The sequence below is a fragment of the Notechis scutatus genome, chromosome 8, assembly GCF_049901735.1.
Source record: "Notechis scutatus isolate UNSWTSFEM ecotype Mainland chromosome 8, rNotScu1.2, whole genome shotgun sequence".
In the NCBI taxonomy this organism is placed as follows: Eukaryota; Metazoa; Chordata; class Lepidosauria; order Squamata; family Elapidae; genus Notechis; species Notechis scutatus.
The window spans coordinates 18,951,954-18,973,270 of NC_142016.1; the positions used below are offsets into that span (position 1 = coordinate 18,951,954).

The window sequence follows — 21,317 nt, forward strand, 5'->3', positions numbered from 1 at the left end:
TAGAATATAGTAGAGGAGAGGAGAAGAGAGAAGAATAGAATAGAATACAATAGGAATAGGAATAGAATAGCAGAGCTGGAAGGATCCCTGGAGGTCTTCTAGTCCAACCTTGGTTTAAAAAAAAAAAACTTGTCGCCTAACGCGGCTGCCTATGAAAATACGTGATCCTTTCTGCCTACGGTTGATCATCCTCGGAAGCGGATTCTCAACGACGCGCCAACGACTCCCACGGGGGAGGGGGGGAAGAACTTTTCTACACTTTATAGCTCTACTTTCTCCCCCTCTTTTAAACCGTCAACGTCCCTCGGGCCGGAAGCCAATCGGGGGAACTTCCGGAGGCGGGTTCCAGCGGCTAAAAGCGGGCCTGGCCTGGGTGCAGGTCGGTGGCGGTGTTGTCCGCTCTTTTTTCCTCGGTACTTGGCGGGACAACCGCGCCCGGCCTAGGGCCGCTCGAGGGGGGCGGTGAATCTGAACGAAGGCGGCGCTCCCGGAGAGAAGGCCCTTCGCTCGCCTCCCGCGCGAGGAGCCGGGGGGCTATAAAGCCCCCGCGGCTTCGCGTGGCGCTTCTCCCGGCCGCCTCGGGAGCGAGTGGGGTGGGGGGAGGAGAAAGAGACCAGCCGCTCCGGCCGAAGGTTCAGGCCGAAGCATCGCTTGCTTTGCTCTCCCGCCACCGCTCTTGCAAATTTCGCTGCCTTTTTCTCTTCCCGAGAAGGGGAAAGGCTGGTTTGCGCCCCATCCTGTGGCGGAAAGCAAAAGGTTTCCTGCGAGCTCGGCGTTTAGCATGGCCGGGAACTGGGGAGAGACAGAAATCCTTTCGGATCTCGGCTGCGAAGTGTTTCTAAGGAAAACGTGGGGCCTTGCGGGGAAATAGTTGCCTCCAAGAATGGGTGGGCCGTGCACTGGCTTTCTTTTCCCCCCTCTCTTTCAAACTTAACTGTTACTTATTTCAGTACAGGTGGTCCTTGACTTACAACCGTTTGCTTAGTGACCAAAGCTACAACAGCACTGGAAAAAAAAGGACTTGGGGCTGTTCCTCCCCACCCCAGTTACGACCATTGCATCATCCCCAGGATCGTTGTGTGGTCAAAATTCAGACGCTTGGCCCCTGGTTCATACTTACGACCGTCGCAATGTCTCCTAGGGCCTTCTGAGCAGCAAAGTCAATGGGGGAGCCAGATTCACTTAACAACCAGGTCTCTGGTCTAAGACTAATAAAGGGATTGACTTAATCACAGTGTTACTAACTTGCCAGCTGCAGGGATTCACTGAGCAACTGCAGTGAAAAATATCGTAAAATGGAACGAAATTCACTTTAAAAATGTCTCACTTAACCACAGAAATGTTAGGCTCAATTGTGGTCATAACTCGAGGATTGCCTGCACTGTATCTTGGAGCCATAAGGATATGCTGCTTTGGGGAGTTTTTGAATTCCTGGGAGAAATTCACCAAAATGTTATTGGGATTTAAAAAAAGAATATTTAAAAAATAATGCATAACAAAAAGGCAGCCTTTCTGCAAAGAGCATGTTATGTGGAGCTAAGTGTATTCCACTATCTAATGAAAGACCTGTTAACAAAGTTATATGTTAACAGGCCTTTCATTAGATAGTGGAATACACTTAGCTCCACATAACATGCTCTTTGCATACCTGTCATTTCCCTCCTTTGGTACCTAGTTGGCCCCTGGGGAATCAGATGTTTTGTGAAGTGACAAGGAAAGAAGTTGCATTGGTTGGCATTTGTTCCCAAGTGTGTGTTTACATGTTGGTTTGCTTTTTAAAATACAGATTAAAGGGAGGCGGATATAGTGAAGCAGCAGTAATCCACAGCAGTGGAAAAATGTAAGTAGCTGCAAAGAAGGCTAGCCTGTTTTCAGCATAGTTTTACAGTGTCTAGACTCTAATTGTGCACCTAACACAGCTATTTCACAGAATATTTGTCATCTTTAGCAACAGTTAAACGCTCTCTTCATTATTTCCTCTTCTTTTTCTCATTAACATTTTAACTAGTAGTGCTAGGAGTTCCCTGGGATCCACATTTTTTGGGGGGGGTACCTGTTGTCCACACTTCTGAGCCCGATTCTGCTCAATTTTTTAATGAATGTCTACACAGAAGTCTTTAGAGTTAATCTTGAATGTTTACCACTTTTTTTTCTCTCTTTTTGACATCTCTTGTTATAGAACTTTCCCAGGGGGGGAAAAAAGCTGCAACGCCTGTGGGCAGCCAGTGAAGAATGGCCAATAAGATTCAAGCACCATTCCTGGATGGCTCCTGTTCTGACCCTGCGGAAGATAGGGACTCGGAGGGTGGCATTGTGACTAAACATCAGGACTCTGGTAGCGATCAGAGCGAGCCTAAGATGGTTGCCAAATGTTTGGGTGAGGATGCTGAACCTTTGGAAATGCCAGCAGAGCCTGCTGTTCCATGCCAAGTCACAAAAATGAAAGTGAAACATGAAGAGGAGCCAAAAACTGAGGCAGCCTTGGTGCCACCTCCAGTGGAGGTAGCTGCTGCTGTTCCAGTGCCACCCTCGTATGAAGGGAAGGGAGCAAAACGGATGATGGAAGATGATGCCGAAGCTTTTAAAGAAATGCCTGATGTTTGCCAGGAAGCCAGAGAGCCAAGAAGGGCTATGCTGCTGCCTGACCTCTTTGGAGAAGCCCAGGAAGCACACAGCAGTTTGGATGTCAGCCGGGCAGGGGGCTGCACAAAGGTGGAACAGGCTATTCCGTGCTTGTCCAACACAGTCTCAGAAAATCAGCGCAAACGCTTTCGGGGTTTCGCCTATAAAGAGACTGAAGGTCCCCAAGTGGCTTATGAGCGGCTCCAGGAATTGTTGTTCCAGTGGTTGAAACCAGAGGCCCGCAGCAAAGAAGAAATAGTTGAGCAGCTAGTCCTCGAGCAGTTCCTGAACCTCCTCCCTGATGATGTCCAGAAGTGGGTCCGGGAGCGTCATCCAGAAAATGGGGATGAAGCTGTCGCCTTGGCAGAAGACTACCAGTTTCTGCATCCTGAGCCTGGACGGCAGCCCTATCCGGAGAGGGCAAGGCAGCGGGCTTCAGCCAGAAGTTGGCTGCGCTGAAGTCTCAGGAACAGGCAGGCAGGCAGCGCTATTTGTAAGGGAAGGGACCCTTAGGGGTAGAAAGTCTGGTCAGCTGATGGCTGCCCTGCTCAGACGTTTGCTACTGCTCAAAGCTAAAGAGACATATGATTTCTGGCAGCTATTGTATTTCTTGTACACCAAGTTCTAGGTGATGCTTTGCATGACAATAAAAGGCTGATCTATTCGAAAATGTATTTCCTCATATTCAGCTTTTGCTTGTCGGTTGCCTTTTTTCACCATGTATTATTGAAACATAAAGGCCACCGATAATGTCACAGATCTCTGTTAATTATGGTTTTCCAAGCCTGAGAGTCTCGGAAGCATTGGTAGACGTCTGTAATAGGTCTTGGACTGTGGTTTCAACCATCATTTAGCCTATATTGGGAAAACAATGTAGGAGAACCAGGCACTGGTTAGAAGGTTGCCTTATCTTATGGGCAGGGATTGCCTCTTAAGTAGATGGGATTGGCTTGATCACTAGTCTGCCTCTGGTGGCAGATTTGGAGTGGGGAAATGCACCACCCTTTTGAAGTAAAGGACAGCATTTGAGTGCAGGGAACACTTTTTTTAAAAAGGGACCAGGATTAGAAATCGTTTCAACTTAAATGTCATTAAAATTAAATTAGTAAGTTAATATGGTTCTCCCCCATGTCAGCAAATAACTGGCAACCAGGAATGGCTTATAGTAATAGCAATAGCACTTATATGCTACTTCATGGTACTTTACAGCCCTCTTTAAGCAATTTATGCAGTCAGCATATTGCCCCCAACAATCTGGATCCTCATTTTACCGACCTCGGAAGGATGGAAAGCTGGGTCCGCCTTGAGCTGCTCAGGATGGAACTCCTGGCAATCAGCAGAATTAGCCTGCAATACTGCCTTCTGACCATTGTGCCACCACTGTCCAACATACAGCCTTGAAATCTCAGGTTGTACACCATTGCATTAAAGGGTAGCCCATGGTTAAATATTCTGCTATTTCCTTTGGGTTTACTGCTCAAGTTGTTTACTTCCCGCTGCCCTTCTAAAAACCCCACATGAGACCAGAAATGAAAACTTTACAGGCGTGTTCAGATTTGTGTTTTTTATTTTTCCTTACAGCTGAGGAGACTCAAAAGACCTAGTAGTCTACCAAGCTGAAGAATGTTGGAGTCCCAAAACAGAACCTCATCTTTGCCAAGTTTGAAAATGTCTTTTTAAGCCTTTCCCTTCCTCCCAGGGAAAGCCTTGCCTGATGGTACCCATCAGGGCTTGCGTCTGTGCATTGTGCAGCACAGGGATCGATTGGGGTGGGGACAAAAGGAGTACAGTGTGTGAAAGGGGAAAGACTAATGTAGGTACTTGAGAGGCCTCTGAAGCAATTCAGAAGAAAGGCATTCCCCCCCACCCCCCAAAAAATACACTCCTTGGCTAGGGTTGATCTGATGTGTCTGAGCCAGCTTTTGCATTGTTCTGCTGGGCCGTTTCATGGGTGCTTTGACTAGATCTTGTGGGAAGCCCCCCAAAGAGACTTGCCGTGAAACTGGAAACCAGCACAAGGATTTTTGGCAGCAGCCCATACAATAAAATACCAATCTAGGAATCTCTTCTTGGAGATTCCCCAAAAAGGCTGATCATTTGCTAGGAAAACACAATAGTCTAATTGGAAGAGCAACCTTTTTTCTTGTGAGGTTTGTGTAATGTCAATGGCTTAGACGAAATGTAAAGCATGCCATTCTGATGAACAAGTTGGATCGGGTGGGCAGGCTGTGGATTGCATGTCATAACCCTTTAAACACATCAGACTTTTCTCAGTGGATTGGAGGGTGTTGGTTAGAAAAATTTGTATCTCATCAAATCTCATCAGAACTATACAACATTTGGAGTCCTAACACAATGTTGTCTACATTCTTCTCTTGTAAAAAAAAGACTAGATTTTTAGCCATGCTTTTATTTGATATAAATGAATTGGGGGGGGGGGGGGTGTATTTTTGGATGGATGCAAGAAAGACTTCCTTACACATTGACTGAAGATACCATCTATTCATATTCCTCAGAGTTTCTGTTTTTTTCGTTTGAGTCTTGCTAAATTTTTTTTTAAAAAAGGGAGAATACATTGTTCTTAACCCGCTGAATTCAATAGTATGTGACATAGTGATAGTCATCTTGGATAGATTTTTGACTCAATGAGGACAGGAGCAATCAGAGCTATTAATCCTGGACACTTTCAAGTTGGGGGAGGTGTAGTCCAAGTACCAGGTGCAGTCATTTCTTGCTTGGGAATACTCCAGCAGTATCTAGTGGGCATTGTGAGAAGCAAACTCATAGATCAAGATAGGTTCTGGCCAATCTCGCAGAATATATTTATACATTCTTATCTAAAGCAAGGATGAGGAGACATCAAATACATGACTGGGAAATAATTGTATTTATATTTTTAATTAACATTTCATGCAAATAAAATTATGCCAAACTGAGTGTCTGGCCTAGCTCCAAGAAAGCTACATTCCAGTAGGCCATACAAAAACCAAGCAAACCTGTTGAGCCAGAAAAAGCAAAGTTAATCTCTTGGATCATTGTGTTGTGCAAACCCAGCCAAAGATGCTTATGGCCCTAGGATTCAACCACAGGTTGTATTTTTAGGAATGTTAAAGGAAATCAAAACATGGGTAGACCAAGAAACCAGTAGCTTATAAGGGCCTTGCAAGAAGTTCCTTTTTCTTTGGTTTGTAGACGAAAGGAAGCTCAGAGTTAGACTTACCCGAGAAGGAGTCCTATTAAAGGACTGCTAGGGAGGACCACCTAAGATGGAAGCCCAGTTCTCCATCACAGCAAAACCAAACCTAGCTCAGTGAGGTTATGTAAAGTCGGATCTCTGCCATTGCATCCATCCCTAAATGGTAGGAGCAAGTCTCAATTGGCTTTACGATACACATTGCATCAGGCCATTAAGCAGGTTGGTTTGGTGATGGCTTCCTGACCGACATGAACCCAAGCGATTTGTGAGCTTCATCACCATTTTTCAGAATTATTTTTATTCCAGTTGCTCACTCTGATAATATCCTATCCACATCCTACGCAGGTCAGCATTTTCAGCTTTTAAGCCTAGTTGTCCAGATGCTGCCAGTTGCCAGGCTGTTTCTTTGCTAAGAGTGTCAAAACGGAAGGATCAGAAAACAAGTGAAAGATGATTTATAAGATTTTATTACTGTGGAAAAGATTTGTGGTTGAGAAGTGGGGGGTTAATCTGAGATGCTTTTTAGGCAACAATGGGACTCAGGTATATATGGATATGTTCATGACTCCATATGAGCATATTATAAATGTCACATAAGTACCAATAGAAGAGAATAATCTAGCACTGATTATGTTACCTAGCTGGGTAATAAAATGTCTGCAACAAAATTAGCAGCAAGGACCCCACTGTCCCAGAAGTGGATAGAAATTGAAGGATGTTCAGAGGTTAAAATATTTGGAATGGCCCATTTTAGAGTCAACATTTTGCACCTCACCCTAAAACAGACCTCCATCTTACTGAGTTTATTGTATATTGAGATTGAAGTGGGACATGATCCCCGCAGCACTATTTTGACTATTTCTTACCCCAAAGGCAGTCTCATTGAGTCTAAAAAATGCTTACTGCCTGGGAATTTATTCCAAAGTAGTTGGATAGATTGGAGAATATAGAAGAGATGTACTATACATTGCATTTTCTCCTTTTTATCTTTTTCAAAAATTGTCACTAGGGGCAGATCGCGTTTGAATTTCCTGCAATAATACCCTCAATCCAGTCCTTATAATCGAAGACTTTGCTGTAGACGCCAGGTTCAAGAAGTTGGGCACAAGGAAAGCGCCCCCAAGATACAATGCCCTGGATTTGTCCATTACAGATGAGGGGTCCCCCAGAATCGCCCTGTTGAGAAAAATCAAACATGGAACATCACATTACTATCTATGAATGGGAAGTGGAGCAAATGGTTCCCTTCCATCATCCGTTCCCATATAGTCCCAAATGTTTTCACTTCAGTATTCCCCAATTCAGGATCCTTATACAATTTAACTCCTAGAGTTTCCCCCACTAGCATCAACAGTATTGAGTATATAACGGTAAATATTCCCAGGCAGTAAGCTTTTTTTAGACTCTGGAAATCCAGACACCTAGAAGGCACTGGAGTTAGAAAAAGCTGTGACTTGGTATGTATCTTCCTACAAGATGCCTTCAAGGCTCAATCTCTTATCATAGCTTTGAAAACTGGCACTGTTTCTTTAGGAGTTTGTCTTAGAAGGGATCAACTTACCTTACATGAATCTTTGCCTCCTTCCAGGATACCTGCACACAATATGTTCTTCCCTGACATTGATGGGTAAGCTGCTTGACACACCGGAATATGGAGTATGTTAATGTCAACACAATGAGGGACTTCGGGATAAGTCACTGAAAAAATTAAAAATAGGTGAAGTTACACCGTTCCACCTTTCACAATTTACTTCCTAGATACATAGAACTATAACTTCCATTGTTTCCGACCAATAGAGCTTATCTCACTGCTTTGGAGTAGAAAGTATTGTCTTTCAAGATATCCAAAGGGACACATGGAAAAAATAAATTTAGTTAAATGTTTGCAAAGGGTGGTTTTTGTCAAGATATTACTAGATGAGGTCATTTGAAGGCTTCTCAACTTCCTCCAGCACTCTGTGCAAAGATTGCCTTGTGGGCAAAGTAGGACTTTTGCTCGTTCAAGGGTCATAGAATTGATCTTGCATCTTCTGGAGAAGATCTAGAACAGAGGTCTCCATACTTGGGAGCTTTAAGACTTGTGGACTTCATCTCTCAAAATTCCTCAGGAACCATACTGAAACTTCCATATCTGAAGATGAAGCAGCCTATAAGCTTGTATTGTGAACAAGAACAAAAATGCAGGAATCCTGTCTAAAAAATTATCTACCCTCCTTGGGAAGGGTAGATAAGATGGATATAAGTCTTAAGGAAACAAAGGAAAAATGTCATCTGAACCAGACAAAACTGAGTCTGAGAACATGGAATAAACCCAATCCCAGCTAATCAACATATAGCAATAGCAATGGCACTTGGAGTTATACGCTGCTTTACAGTGCTTTGCAGCCATCTCTAAGCTATTTACAAAGTCAGCCTATTGCCCCCAACAATCTGTGTCCTCATTTTATCCACCGGAATGACAGAAGGCTGAGTCAACCTTGAGCCTGGGGAGATTCGAATTGCCAAATTGCAGGCAGCTGGCAATCGGCAGAAGTAGCCTGCAGTACTGCATTCTAACCACTGCGCCATTGCAGCTCTTACTGCTTTTGAAGTTTGATGTTACATCAATAGCTTTGTCCGAGTATAGTCGGAGATCCTTACCTTCAGGAGATGTGATTGTGCCCCAGCCCATAACACGGCAAACTGAGCCCATACTGGGAGGGTTGGAAGGCAAGCTAAGAGGTGCGATGTGTTCACTATAGTTAACAGAACTGTTCAGCCTGATCAACATGATATCTTGGCTAAATTGGGTACAGTTATTGGTACTGAGACAACACAACTTCTCCTTCGGGACCCTTATCTGCTCATCCTCATAGTGTACATGTACGTTATGCACACCAAGCCTTATCTGGATATCTTCCCTACAAGAAAAACAATGAAAAGTTAAGGAGTCCATGTGGTTCTGACATTAATGTTATGATTTTGTATGGTATACATCCTCTCTCAAACCAACCTATCTCGAAGGATCGTAGGATAGATAAAGACGAACACAAGATCTGGATTTTGACCACTCTGCTCTTGTTCTGAAGAGCTATGAAGATTTTATTTATTTATTATTTATTTATTTGTTGAGTATGTATTAGATAACAGATATAAGTATAAACATGATTATGAATACATGAAATGGATATGAATAAAAGGGAACATTTGGACAGGGACAGTAGGCATGCTGGTCCACTTATGCACGCAACACGCCCCTTACAGACTCCTTAGGAATGGGGTAACCTTAGACAGTCTAAGGTTAAAGTTTTGGAGGTTTGGGGAAGAAGCCAGAGAGTCAAGTGTGGTGCCTCGCCAGGTCTTTGACAAGGGAGAGAGAAGCCCCTCACATGTTTTTATCTTTTATGCTATTTTAATCTTTTTTTTAAAAAAAAATATTTTCTTATTGCAAACCCCCAGAGTCAGGCAGCATATGGTTAATCTATTCTGGTCGGTTGCACAGGCAGTCAGATATTTAGACTGGATTTGCCATTATTATCCACCTATAGAGCCCTTTCCGAGGACCTGGTGTAGGTAGATGTTGTGGTTCCATGGTATTAAAGGGATTGTCACAGGATGTAAGCTGTTCCAAGTAAAGCTGCCTTTTGCAATTGACTCTGGTGATTTTGTCAATGCTGACGGTGTTCAGGTAATGTTCCAGATATTGTTGTGTTTGTTGTTATTGTATCCCAGTAAAAAAGGGAAAGATAAATATTGTGGTGAAGAAGAAGGAAATTCTACCATAAACATAAACAGCACTGTTCAAGATATGATTGTGAGGAGCAGTAGCAGCAGAACACTCATTCAAAATGCACAGAGAAGTACAAACTAGCAGATTAATTACAAAAAAATCTGGATATTTAAGCACGATCTCCCTCAACCCTTCCACTTTCTGTAATCCCCTCACCTGTTGCAGTGTGCAGCAGTGAGCACCCATTCGTGGTTGAGCAAGGTCCCTGAGCAGAAAAACCCTGCAGAGTTATACAAGTATACAAGGGAACGATGTTCATTTGGGTTACATTCAAAACCTCCAATGATCCGATCAAGAGGAGTTATTGCTGCAAAGAAACAAAGAAAGTTCACTGTTTGGCTGTGAAATAGAACAGAATTGCTTTTATTAGTAGTGTTTCTATTTGTACAGTAATTTTGGAGTAATTTTGTGAGACACACAACATCCAACCAGTTGAATAAAATTGCTTTATTTATTATGGATTATTTGCAAATTGTATACATGACTATGCCCATGTAGGTAAATTAAAGCACCACCACGAGTCTTCCTATATGCATCAGTCAATCAGAATAGAGCTTGAAGGGAACTTGGAGGTCCTCTAGTCCAACCCAGGGGGCTGCCTTCTTCAAAACCTCCAGTGATAAAGCACCATGATCTCTGAAGGGAAGCTGTCCCGCTGGTTAATTGTTCTCACTGTTCGGAAGTTTCTCCTTAATTCCAGGTTGCTTCTCTCCTGGATTAGTTTCCATCCATTGTTTTTTGTTTTGCCTTCTGGTGCTTTGTAAAGTAAATTGGCCCCCTCTTCTTTGTGGTAGCCCTTCAAATACTTGGACATTGCTTTCATGTTACACTTAGTCCTTCGTTTCTCTAGATTGGCCATACCCGATTCCTGCAACCGTTCTTCATATGTTTTAGCCTTCAGACCTTTGATCGTTTTAGATGCTCTTCTTTGTATTTTTTCGAAAGTCTCAACATCTTCTTTTGTAATGCGGTGACCAAACTTGATGCAGTATTCCAGATGTGATCTTACTAAGGATTTGTAAAGTGGTACATGTGTGTGCATGTGTGTGTGTGGGTGTGTGTGGGTGTGTGTGTGCATATACATCACAGAAAAAATTATTTCCCATACTTTCCAATATGGTTTTATGAACGCAAAAATTCATTAAATATTAAACAGAGATGCTAGCTCATCACACTCTAAAATAAATATGTCCAGGACCTTATCACTTAATACTTTAGTGAAACAGATTCTGCTTTGTTAGTGGTGTTAAGATTTAGGGGTAGACAGACTTCCAAGACAGGGGAGTGTGGGAATTGCTATCTGTTTCCTCGCGCGCGTGCAAGGACAACGGGCCTTCTGGTAGTTGTTTGTAACACGAGGCGAGGGACAAGGTCGAAATGTTGCCACTTCTTACCCAGAATTGTAGCAAACTTAAACTTTACAGCTTTGTATTCTCATATGGTATTTTGTGTGATGTAATGAGTTTGTAACAACACACTAACAAAAAATTGCAAACGTTAACAAAGATTGCTTCTAATAAAAGAGGGTGTCAGAGCTTGCCCTGGGCTCTCATCCCGATCTGGCTTCAAGACGACTGCCTCAGTGTCTTCATTCATGAGAGACCACCATAACTGGTGACCCCGACGTGATCATCTGCGAGGTGGTACGTCTTTGGACCATCCATACTCATCGGCTGGCATAGCCTTGGTATACCTCATCCCTGATTCGATCGCAGGCGATCGCCGTGGATCCCTTCGTGAGTATGGGTGGAGGATTCTCTCGGGACCAGAAATTGCACATTGAGGAACTAAGAGAATCAACCAAACGAAATTTTTTCCTTTTAAAAGAGGGGCTCTCTTGAAAAACCCCTCAGTAAAGCCTCTTTAGACACTTCCGAAATGATGGCTGCAGCTATCACCAGAGGTAATAAACCATCTGGTAATTGTTACAATTGTGGGAAGCCTGGTCATTTTAAATCACAATGTCGAGCCCGGGGGGGGCAGCAAAGCCCTCCGCCAGCAGAGATGCTCGACAGTAGAGGGGCCGGCAGCTAGCCCCTCTCCCAAGGCTGCCCATATACCATCCACTGTGTATGAATTATCAATGACAGAAGATGTGTTCATATCCTTTCCCCATCTCTGTCAGCACACATCTTCCTCCTTCTGCCTCCTTCTTCTCCGATAAAACTGCTCTTACAATCTCACCCTCATGCCCTTCTCAAAGGAATCTCTGTGGTTCCCGATCTGCTCTATCCTTCCTCAAGACTCTCAGCCTCTCTCTCTTTTTTTAACAAACTTTGTTAATTTTTAAAGACATGCAGAACATGGATACACAGAAACACAAAACATAAAAGCATAAAAAATCTCTTTTCTGAAAGTTGCTCAGTCCCAGGTCAAAACTCTTGGTACAGACACAGATTCAGATTCATGTTCATTTTGCATACCATTGGCATTTTGCATACCATTGGCATTTTGCATACCATTGGCATCTTATTGGCATTTTCAATTTTCTACATAGCTTCTCCTCTCTTTTGAATTTTCTTGGTTTTATTTTGTTAATCTCCTCTCAATTCGAATCATAGTTTGTTATTCTTTGTTCTATTTCCAGCTATCCATTTATCTTTCTTCTTTGAAGAAAAACTTCTCCTGTGCACTGAATGGAGTGTGATGCCTTTAACTCTTTCCCCTATATTTGTAATACTTAATATAGAACACATAATTTGCACTGGGATTCTATCTGGTGCATTCTGAAATTGTGCAGTATTGTTATTCATTAGTGTTGATGTTCATTTGTGTCTTGAACATTTGGTACATTGCTTTTCAGTTAAACCACATCACATATTATAGATCATTATTTCATTGCAGTGTTCCCCCTTCTCCTACTTCAGGTCTCTCATTTCACAAAAGGTTTCGCTGGGATAACATAGTCTAATCGTTGATGTTGACAATCATTTATGTCTTGAACATTTTACCCCTTTCGGTTAGATATCATGCCTTTGTGGGAACACTTATGCTTTCCGGGATTGTTTCCCCCCCCCCCACATCCCATGTCTTAAATCATTGTTTCATTACAGTACTCCTTTTCTTGGCAGAGGTTTCACTAGATTATACTGAGTGTTTTGTCACATTTTGAATTGCATGTTGTTTCCAGTTTTCTATGGTTATTTCTGGATGCAGGTGTAGAAGTGCGGTCTTGTGTGCCTTTCTGAAATCCCTTTTTCAGTGGAATTTGTCTATTGTCTCTGGAGAACTTTTGCTTAAGGCCTCTCATCTCTTCCTTTCTCCCTTGCTTCTTCTTCTCCTTGTAAAATATTGGAAAAGAGTGCCTAGGACACCTTTCCCTTCTTGCTTTTCTTTTTTAAATTTTGATATACAAGTTTCAGTCCATCCACACGTGATGCCATTGTGTAGACATCCCTCGTACAATTACAACAATATTTAGGGGCTATTAATTGGACCCGTCCCTATTTTGGCATTACTACACACATGCTCAACCCCTGTTTGAGGTGTTAAAGGGAGGAACCACTCCAGGGGATAAAATTACCATTACAGATCATCAATTAAAAATCACCCAGGACATATAGCACATTATGCAGAAAAGGTGGGTCAACCGATGTCACAACAATGCTCCTATTTCCTTAATCTTGCTCAATACACCCCCTCCTTACCTACTGCTGTATTAACCCAAAAGTCTCAGCACACTAGCAACCTCCTTATCTTAGAATGGATACATCTTCCTCAACACTCCTAAAAAATCTCTTAGTCTGTTAAAACTGGTTGTTGAAAATGCAAATGAGGATTGCAAGAGGATTCTGCAGCCTCTAACTGCCCGAGGGGGGGCTTCCCTCTCGGACTATCTAAAGGCTTGCAGAATCGTGGGAACTGAGGACCATGATTGTTTGTTGCAAGTAGGTGGATGAGTCAAGCAGGGTTGAGGAAGGAAAGAGGAAATCAGGATTTGCAGTCATGATAGGAGCAGGGGAGGTCATAAAAGGGCTCCCTCCCTTCCTTCATGGTCTGTGCAGAAATGTGAGTTGTTAGGATTGGAAACCTGAGGAAAAAGAGAAAGATGAGTTGGGAAACTGAGAAGGGGTGAAGGTGGTTTCTGTGAATGCAAAATATGTTTGAAAGTAAACAAGAAAGTAGCAAGGAAAAAAGAAATGGGAGGGCGACCCCTGATGGGCTGGCCTTTCCAGACAACACCGATTGATTTCATCGAAATACTAACTCCATACGCATAAAATGCTTTCAACTACTGCCCATCCTTCACTTCAGTCTCTGTCTCTAAAAATCTTCTCTCTCTTTTTGTTACATTGCAACACCTTGTTGCACAGCACCAGCACCCGCTCTTTGTAGCACACATTTGCAGCCACCAACCCTTCCCAGGAATTCTCCAGGAAGGCAATGATATGGCTGATGCTGCAGCTGCAACCGCAGACAGCGCCATCTCTTGCATGATTCTTTCACAACAAACACCCTGGGACAGTCATAGTTATTTTCATCAAAATAAAAAAGCCTTGGCCAGACAGTTTAAATTCAAATTTAAAAATGTCACAGGGTTGCCAGGACTCCAGAATGCATTGAATGTTTGCTTGTTTACTCTTAACTTCCTCAATGAGTCCGGATCCCCCCCATGCACAGCAGCATCACATCATTTCGCTTCCTCGCCTCATCCTGAACCCAGACCAACGGTATCAGCTTCCAGATCCTCAGTGGAAAGGTCCTGCTGAACTTATAACCTGGGGACGAGGGTACGCTGCTGTTTCCTACAACAACAACACCATCTGGGTCCCTGGACGACACGTAAGGCCTTTTCTACCCAAACCAGCCTTGCCTACATCAGCATCATGAAGCTGCCCACTTCATTCATCATTTGCTTCCTGGGTTTCCACATCGTTCCTGCCAATACAACAGCCACCCCATCCTCCTGTGACGCCTGCATCAAAACTACTCGCAGCGGAACGAAGACCCAGTCCACCCTGATCTATCATACTTTGAAACCTGAATGCAACTCCACGACGGTCTCCCCTTGTCTGCATAACAACACTCAATATGCACAATGCTACACCAAACAAGGTATCCAATGCTACGAACCAAAGGCTGTGGGGCCCATCACCGCCTCACTGTATGTCTATGCCTACAAAGGAGGATCCAGCTCTGACCTTGCCTCAATGTTCTCAACCAGTCAAGCAAAAAATGGGTACATTACCCATAATGTCACTCGGGGGGTTACTAACACTTCTGTGTGTTTTGATGCTTGTTTTGCCATCAACAAAGGCCAAGGTCCTAACGACGCTGCAGGAGTCACCTGCGGCTCACACAGCTGGCAAAGATCTTATCTACAGGAAAAGAAATATCTCTTCCAAAAGGTGTCCGGGACTAATGTGGGGGCCACCACTGTTACAACTACTGACACACCCCACCTATTGACTCTGCTCAAGTAAGAGGCCCTCAAAATATTAATGACACTGTTAAATCAAGCTCTACTTCATGTACCACTGACAAATGTAATCCTATTTGCTTGTACACTCACTTACCTGAAACAAGGGGGTACCATACCCCCACATATATATGCTCAATAGATTTATAAGGTTGCAAGCTGTATTAGAAATTATAACCAATGAAACTGCTCTTGCTTTGAAAACATTAGCTAAAGAAAGTGCATTGTCTAGAACATATATCATGCAAAATCGTTTGGCGTTAGATTATCTTCTTGCCAAAGAAGGAAGAGTGTGTGGAAAATTTAACCTTAGTAATTGTTGTATTGAAATAGATGATAGTGGAAAAGTTATTCAACAAATTACTGATAGAATGATCAAGATTGCACATGTACCTGTACAAACATGGAATGGTCTTGATTTTAGAGACATGTTTGGATCCTGGTTCCCAAAATTACCTGATTTGCAAGCTATTGTAGCGCTTATTGGTATGATTGCTGCGGGATGTATTATATTGCCTTGTGTATTACCTATCTTTGTACGCACTATTTCTAACAGTTTATCCCTTTTGGCTGAGAAAAAGCCACTGCACAGGTAATGGCTCTCTGGAATCAACAAATAACTAACACATATGAACCACTGCCATCCGAAGATGAAATGGGAGAGCCAACCTGTGATGACCCAGACGAGGACAAGATGTTTGTGATGGTCGAAGAAGTCACGAACGCCATGGATAACATCAGCATACACAGCACTCTTGCCTACGCGCCTAACAAAGGCTGCTGTTGGAACTAAAACACTCCCTGTCTTTAAAAAAAAAGAAAAACAGAGGAGATGTGGGAATTGCTATCTGTTTCCGCGCGCGTGCAAGGACAACGGGCCTTCTGGTAGTTGTTTGTAACACGAGGCGAGGACAAGGTCGAAATGTTGCCACTTCTTACCCAGAATTGTAGCAAACTTAAACTTTACAGCTTTGTATTCTCATATGGTATTTTGTGTGATGTAATGAGTTTGTAACAACACACTAACAAAAAATTGCAAACGTTAACAAAGATTGCTTCTAATAAAAGAGGGTGTCAGAGCTTGCCCTGGGCTCTCATCCCGATCTGGCTTCAAGACGACTGCCTCAGTGTCTTCATTCATGAGAGACCACCATAGGGGAGTGGACTTATTCAATATGGAAGTGAAAAAGACATTTTTATCATTCCCACAATTCTCATCCCAGGATCATATAGTTATTTAAAACAGTGTCTTGCTGCTCGAACTATAGAAGCTTCTTAGACTTAGAGCACCTTATAAACAGCAAGATCGATGAGCTTATTATAGTTTCAACCAATTAAACCAGTGTTTCTCAACATTGGCAACTTGAAGATATATGGATTTTAATTCCTACAATTCCCCTGACAGCATGGTGAATTTTGGGAATTGAACTCCACACATCTTCAAGACAAAAGGCCATAATCTGTAAATTTGCACAAGAAAAGCTGGGGATAGATGCTTAGTTTCTTTCATTGAGTTCCCTGCACATTGGGGAACTAGTTATTAATACGTGACTAAATCTGAGTCCCCTTTTGCAGGTCTGTACAGCACTACTTTCCAGGACATTTTGCATACCAGTTAGGGTGCTTATACTGGAGCCAAAAACTGGGACCATCTTGGCCAAATCAGAACATATGGTAAACATAAACAATAAGTCCTGGCTTTCAAGTTTACCATTCAAGGGAAATGAAGTACCAAAAAAAAAGGGACATTTGCGATCATATTAAGAGCAATTGCGATCATATTAAGAGCAATTGCGTTCTTTTCGCTGATGATGTAAAGCTGTTCAACACCACAGACAATACTGCTACCCTACAAAAAGATCTCGACTATGTATCAGAATGGTCAAACAAATGGCAACTTCAAATCTCAACAAATAAATGCTCTGTCTTACATATTGGCAAAAAAAATCAGAAAATAAAATACAAGCTGAATAGTCAAGATCTTGTTGATGACCCAAGCTATGTAAAGGACCTTGGAATACTCACCTCTAATGATCTAAGTGCTAGAGCCCACTGCAACTACATAGCCAAAAAGGCATTAAGAGTTGTTAACCTAATCCTACGTAGCTTTTTCTCTGGTAATATCACACTACTAACCAGAGCATACAAAACATTTGCTAGACCAATACTCGAATACAGTTCATCAGTCTGGAACCCACATTACATATCTGATATTAGCACAATTGAGAAAGTCCAGAAATATTTCACAAGAAGAGTTCTCCACTCCTCCACTCGTTGTAGAATACCTTATGCCACCAGACTTGAAATTCTAGAACTAGAAAACCTTGAATTACGCCGTCTTCGGTCTGATTTAAGCATGGTATATAAAATCATACATTGCAATGTCCTACCTGTCAATGAATACTTCAGCTTCAACCATAACAACACAAGAGCACACAATAGATACAAACTCAATGTCAACCGCACCAAACTTGATTGCAGGAAATATGACTTCAGCAATAGAGTGGTCAATGTCTGGAATACTCTACCCGACTCTGTAGTTTCTTCCCCAAACCCCAAAAACTTTAACCTTAGACTGTCTACTATTGACCTCACTCCTTTCCTAAGAGGTCTGTAGGGGGCGTGCATAAGCGCCTACCGTCCCTGTCCTATTGTTTCTCTTATTCTTTTATTTTTCTTATATGTACCCATTTCATGTATTCACAACTATGTATACACTTATACTTATTATCTTGTAAACAATTGGCAAATCAAATAAATAAATAAAATAAATAAATTTAACTTTGAAGCCTCAGATATACAAAAATACTATTCTTTACATCTCCAGCAATGCTGGAAACAGGTTAAATCGCACGATTCTGCCATTCTGATGGCTGAGATCTAAGGCATCTGGTCTTCTCAAAAGTTATAGCATATTTTGCTCTGCTTCTCTGCAGCTCAATAACTTAACTGTATCACTGCCAGTCAGATTATGCTAATCAGTTGAACTAAGAAAAGTTCAGATTAGCTTCTAAAAAGGATGGGCTTTTAGAAGCATTTGGTCCAGAGTCTGATCTTGCGTACTGGATTGCTAAGAAAAAAAAAAAAAAAATTTAGGTGGCCTCATGGGGTGGCAGAATAGGGGATAGTAGCAGAGAAAGTGAGGAAGAATTTGATGAAAAATGGAATTTAATCTATGAATTTGGATAGGAAGTAGATAATATTTGGATTTAGTTCACTAAAAACAGTTTGAGCCAACCCTGATGGCAGTAAAATCCCTACATGAAAGTTTTGATATTTGTTTAAGAAGCAATGACCTAGATGTTGCATGCTGTATAATGCAGCAAATCTAACAGAATGGGAATTAGGTTAAATACAACAGATTTGTTTTATCAGTTGGAACAAAAATCAATGGCCATTTCAAATACCATTTGTGTATACACTATTACAGTATCCTAAGACTAAAAACCTTTCCCCAACTTTTTTCTCAAAATATGTTATCTTCCTTTATTGAAGTCACTTGCCAAATAAATGGAAACACGAAACGAAGCTGATTATACTTGTGATTATATATTTTTAATTGGCTAGTTTCGCTGATATGAATCAAATGTATCCATTCATATTATCATTACACATACAGCAATGGTCTTCTCCATTTGCACCAGGTAGGCCTTCTTCCCCCACTCTCTATCTGTAACCTGTTGTCCATCTTGAGTTAATTTATTACATGAAACTTTACTCATGTAATTCGAGGTTTAAATGAAAAAGATACCTAAAGTCCTGTTTACCTTTTGCTCCACTGTCCAGGCTCTTACCGTAAGAAAGCTGTAGTATCAGAAGGCTTGCTAGCACTCTGATCAGTGCCATAGCTTCCACTCTGTGTGGCAAACTGTTGGCTTGGAGTTTAGAAATAGGAAACAATTTTGGCAAGAATGTTTAAAATATTTGATTAAGCACATTGTTCTCTTCCACTCCAAGGCCGAGGCACAGATGTGAAAAAAATGCCAGGTTCTCACCCTTACGTAACTTGGTTCTATATCAGCGGTTATACAATTTGCCTCGTGGTGAAACCAGAAAAATCTGGAACTGAACACACTCAAAACTGTAGAAATGGTGGTAGACTTTAGAAGAAACCCTCCCATACTACCACTTCTTACAATACTAGACAACGCAGTATCAACAGTAGAGACCTTCAAATTTCTAGGTTCTACTATATCACATGACCTAAAATGGACACCTAACATCAAAAACATCATCAAAAAAGCACAACAAAGAATGTTCTTTCTGCGCCAACTCAGAAAGTTCAAACTGCCCAAGGAGCTGCTGATACAGTTCTACAGAGGAATGATTGAGTCTGTCATCTGCACCTCTATAACTGTCTGATTTGGTTCTGCAACCCAACAGGACAGACACAGACTTCGGAGAGTAATTAGGACTGCAGAAAAAACAATTACTACCCACCTGCCTTCAATTGAGGACCTGTATACTGAACGAGTCAATAGGAGGGAGGGCTGTGAAAATATTTACAGACCCCTCACATCCCGGACATAAACTGTTTCAACTTCTTCCCTCAAAACGACGCTATAGAACACTGCACACCAGAACAACGAGATACAAGAACAGTTTTTTCCTGAACGCCATCACCCTGCTAAACAAATAATTCCCTCAACACTGTCCAACTATTTATGAAGTCTGCACTATTATTACTATTAATCTTCTCATCACTCCTTATCACCCCTCCCCGCCCTCTTGTGACTGTAGGACTGTAACTTTGTCGCTTATATTCTTACGATTTATATTGACTGTTTCCTAGTATGATTTGATTGCTTATGACTATCATTAAATTGCTTATGACTATCATTAAATGTCGTACCTGATGATTCTTGACGAATGTATCTTTTCTTTTATGTACACCGAGAGCATTTGCACCGAAGACAAATTCCTTGTGTGTCCAACCACACTTGGCCAATAAAGAATTCTATTCTAAACAAAGAAAAAAGGCCAGGGGAGTTAGACCATACAAAGGCAACCCACGCTCAATTTGTCTGTGTGGTGGGAGGAAAATGACTGTTCCTGTATTATTAATAGTGGGGGCAACTGATACTAACTTAAGCCCAACAATTTTTAGTGTTGTGAGACTGGTTTGAAAACTCTCCACATTTTCCAGTTTTGGAAAAATGGAGAACAGGAAAGCTGGCTATGCACAACCCTGGATGGACGCTCTCCACAGCTGCAATTTCTTTAAATGTGACTTAGTTAAAATTAGTCTTAACCTTTAAATTTCATACCCTCCAGATCAGAGGTGGTATTCAGCAGGTTCTGATCAGTTCTTGAGAACCGGTAGCAGAAATTTTGAGTAGTTCGGAGAACCAGCAAATACCACCTCTGATTGGAGATTTTACAGTATTCTTCCCCTGCAATGCCCACCAAGCCACACCCACAGAACTGGTTGTAAAAAAAATTGAATCCCACCACTGCTACAGATGCCTGGACTTCAGCTCCTACAACCGTGGTCCCCAAACTTGGCAACTTTAAGATTTGTGGACTTCAACTCCCAGAATTCTCCAGCCAGCATAACTGGCTGGAGAATTCTGGGAGTTGAAGTCCACAAGTCTTAAAGTTGCCAAGTTTGGAGACCTCTGTCTAGAATTTCCCAGCCAGGATGGTAATTTTGGAGAATTGTGGAAGTTGAATTCTATACAACTGGGAGAGGGTATCCTACTATAGTTGGATATCATATATGGTATTGGACTGGGTTATTTGAACGACTGTTTCTCCCTGTTATTGTCTGTCTAATCAGGAGATGCTTGGTATTTGGGAATCCTACCTGGCAGGACCAGGAATAAAGACGTTTCTCTCATGCTAATCCTGCCCACTCCAAGGTTAGATTGGCCCTAACCTTTGTGGTGTTTTACAAGGCCTTAAAACAGGAGTCCCAAACCCCCGGTCCATGTACCGGCACCGGGCCACAGCTTGCCAGAAATTGGGCTGCTCAGTCAAGCAAAGCCCCATCTGCGGGATGCAGTCAGCACACAAAACCATGTCCCCTCCGGTCTGCGGAAAAAATGTCTCTCCATGGAACCCGATGTCCCAAAATTTGGGGACCACTGCCTTAAAATGCCTGGTTTTGTCACCAGGCTTGAGGATTCAAATGCATAGCAGTTTGTACAGTAACAGAGTCAATTGCTATTGATGGTTTTTATATCCCAGCTGCTCACTGTATTTGTATGATTTTTTAGTTTTGAATTGTCCAAAGTCATGAATTTGAAATGGATGGCCATATGCATTGAAATACATTAATTAACATGATTAAATAGACCATAGCCTAGCAA

At 42.1% G+C, this 21,317-nt stretch overlaps 2 protein-coding genes and 1 long non-coding RNA gene across 10 annotated transcripts; 2 read left to right on the plus strand and 1 right to left on the minus strand.

Moving 5' to 3' along the window:
• The first annotated feature begins 259 nt into the window (after window positions 1-259).
• On the plus strand, window positions 260-3,292 carry LOC113423735 (uncharacterized). Of its 8 annotated transcripts, none has more exons than XM_026685273.2 (3): window positions 322-379; window positions 1,787-1,840; window positions 2,180-3,292. In XM_026685273.2, exon 3 carries the CDS (start codon window positions 2,233-2,235, stop codon window positions 3,079-3,081), a length of 849 nt encoding a protein of 282 aa, XP_026541058.1. In that variant the 5' UTR covers window positions 322-379; window positions 1,787-1,840; window positions 2,180-2,232; the 3' UTR covers window positions 3,082-3,292. The 8 variants fall into 8 exon arrangements, with proteins under 8 accessions (XP_026541060.1, XP_087827063.1, XP_026541058.1 ...); XM_087970931.1 differs by having other exon boundaries at window positions 341-413; XM_087970932.1 differs by having other exon boundaries at window positions 361-887.
• Window positions 3,293-4,123: 831 nt separating this feature from the next.
• On the plus strand, window positions 4,124-6,439 carry LOC148129918 (uncharacterized). The gene is made up of 2 exons (XR_015750489.1): window positions 4,124-4,253; window positions 5,594-6,439. It is a non-coding gene; the product is annotated as an uncharacterized LOC148129918 (long non-coding RNA).
• On the minus strand, window positions 6,268-18,921 carry LOC113423749 (serine protease harobin). Its single transcript, XM_087970938.1, has 5 exons — window positions 18,774-18,921; window positions 9,744-9,894; window positions 8,459-8,718; window positions 7,380-7,516; window positions 6,268-6,994 (listed from the first exon to the last, which is right to left on the minus strand). The coding sequence occupies exons 1-5, from the start codon at window positions 18,850-18,852 to the stop codon at window positions 6,824-6,826; spliced, it is 798 nt and encodes a 265-aa protein (XP_087827064.1). The 5' UTR covers window positions 18,853-18,921; the 3' UTR covers window positions 6,268-6,823.
• Between the last annotated feature and the right edge of the window lie 2,396 nt (window positions 18,922-21,317).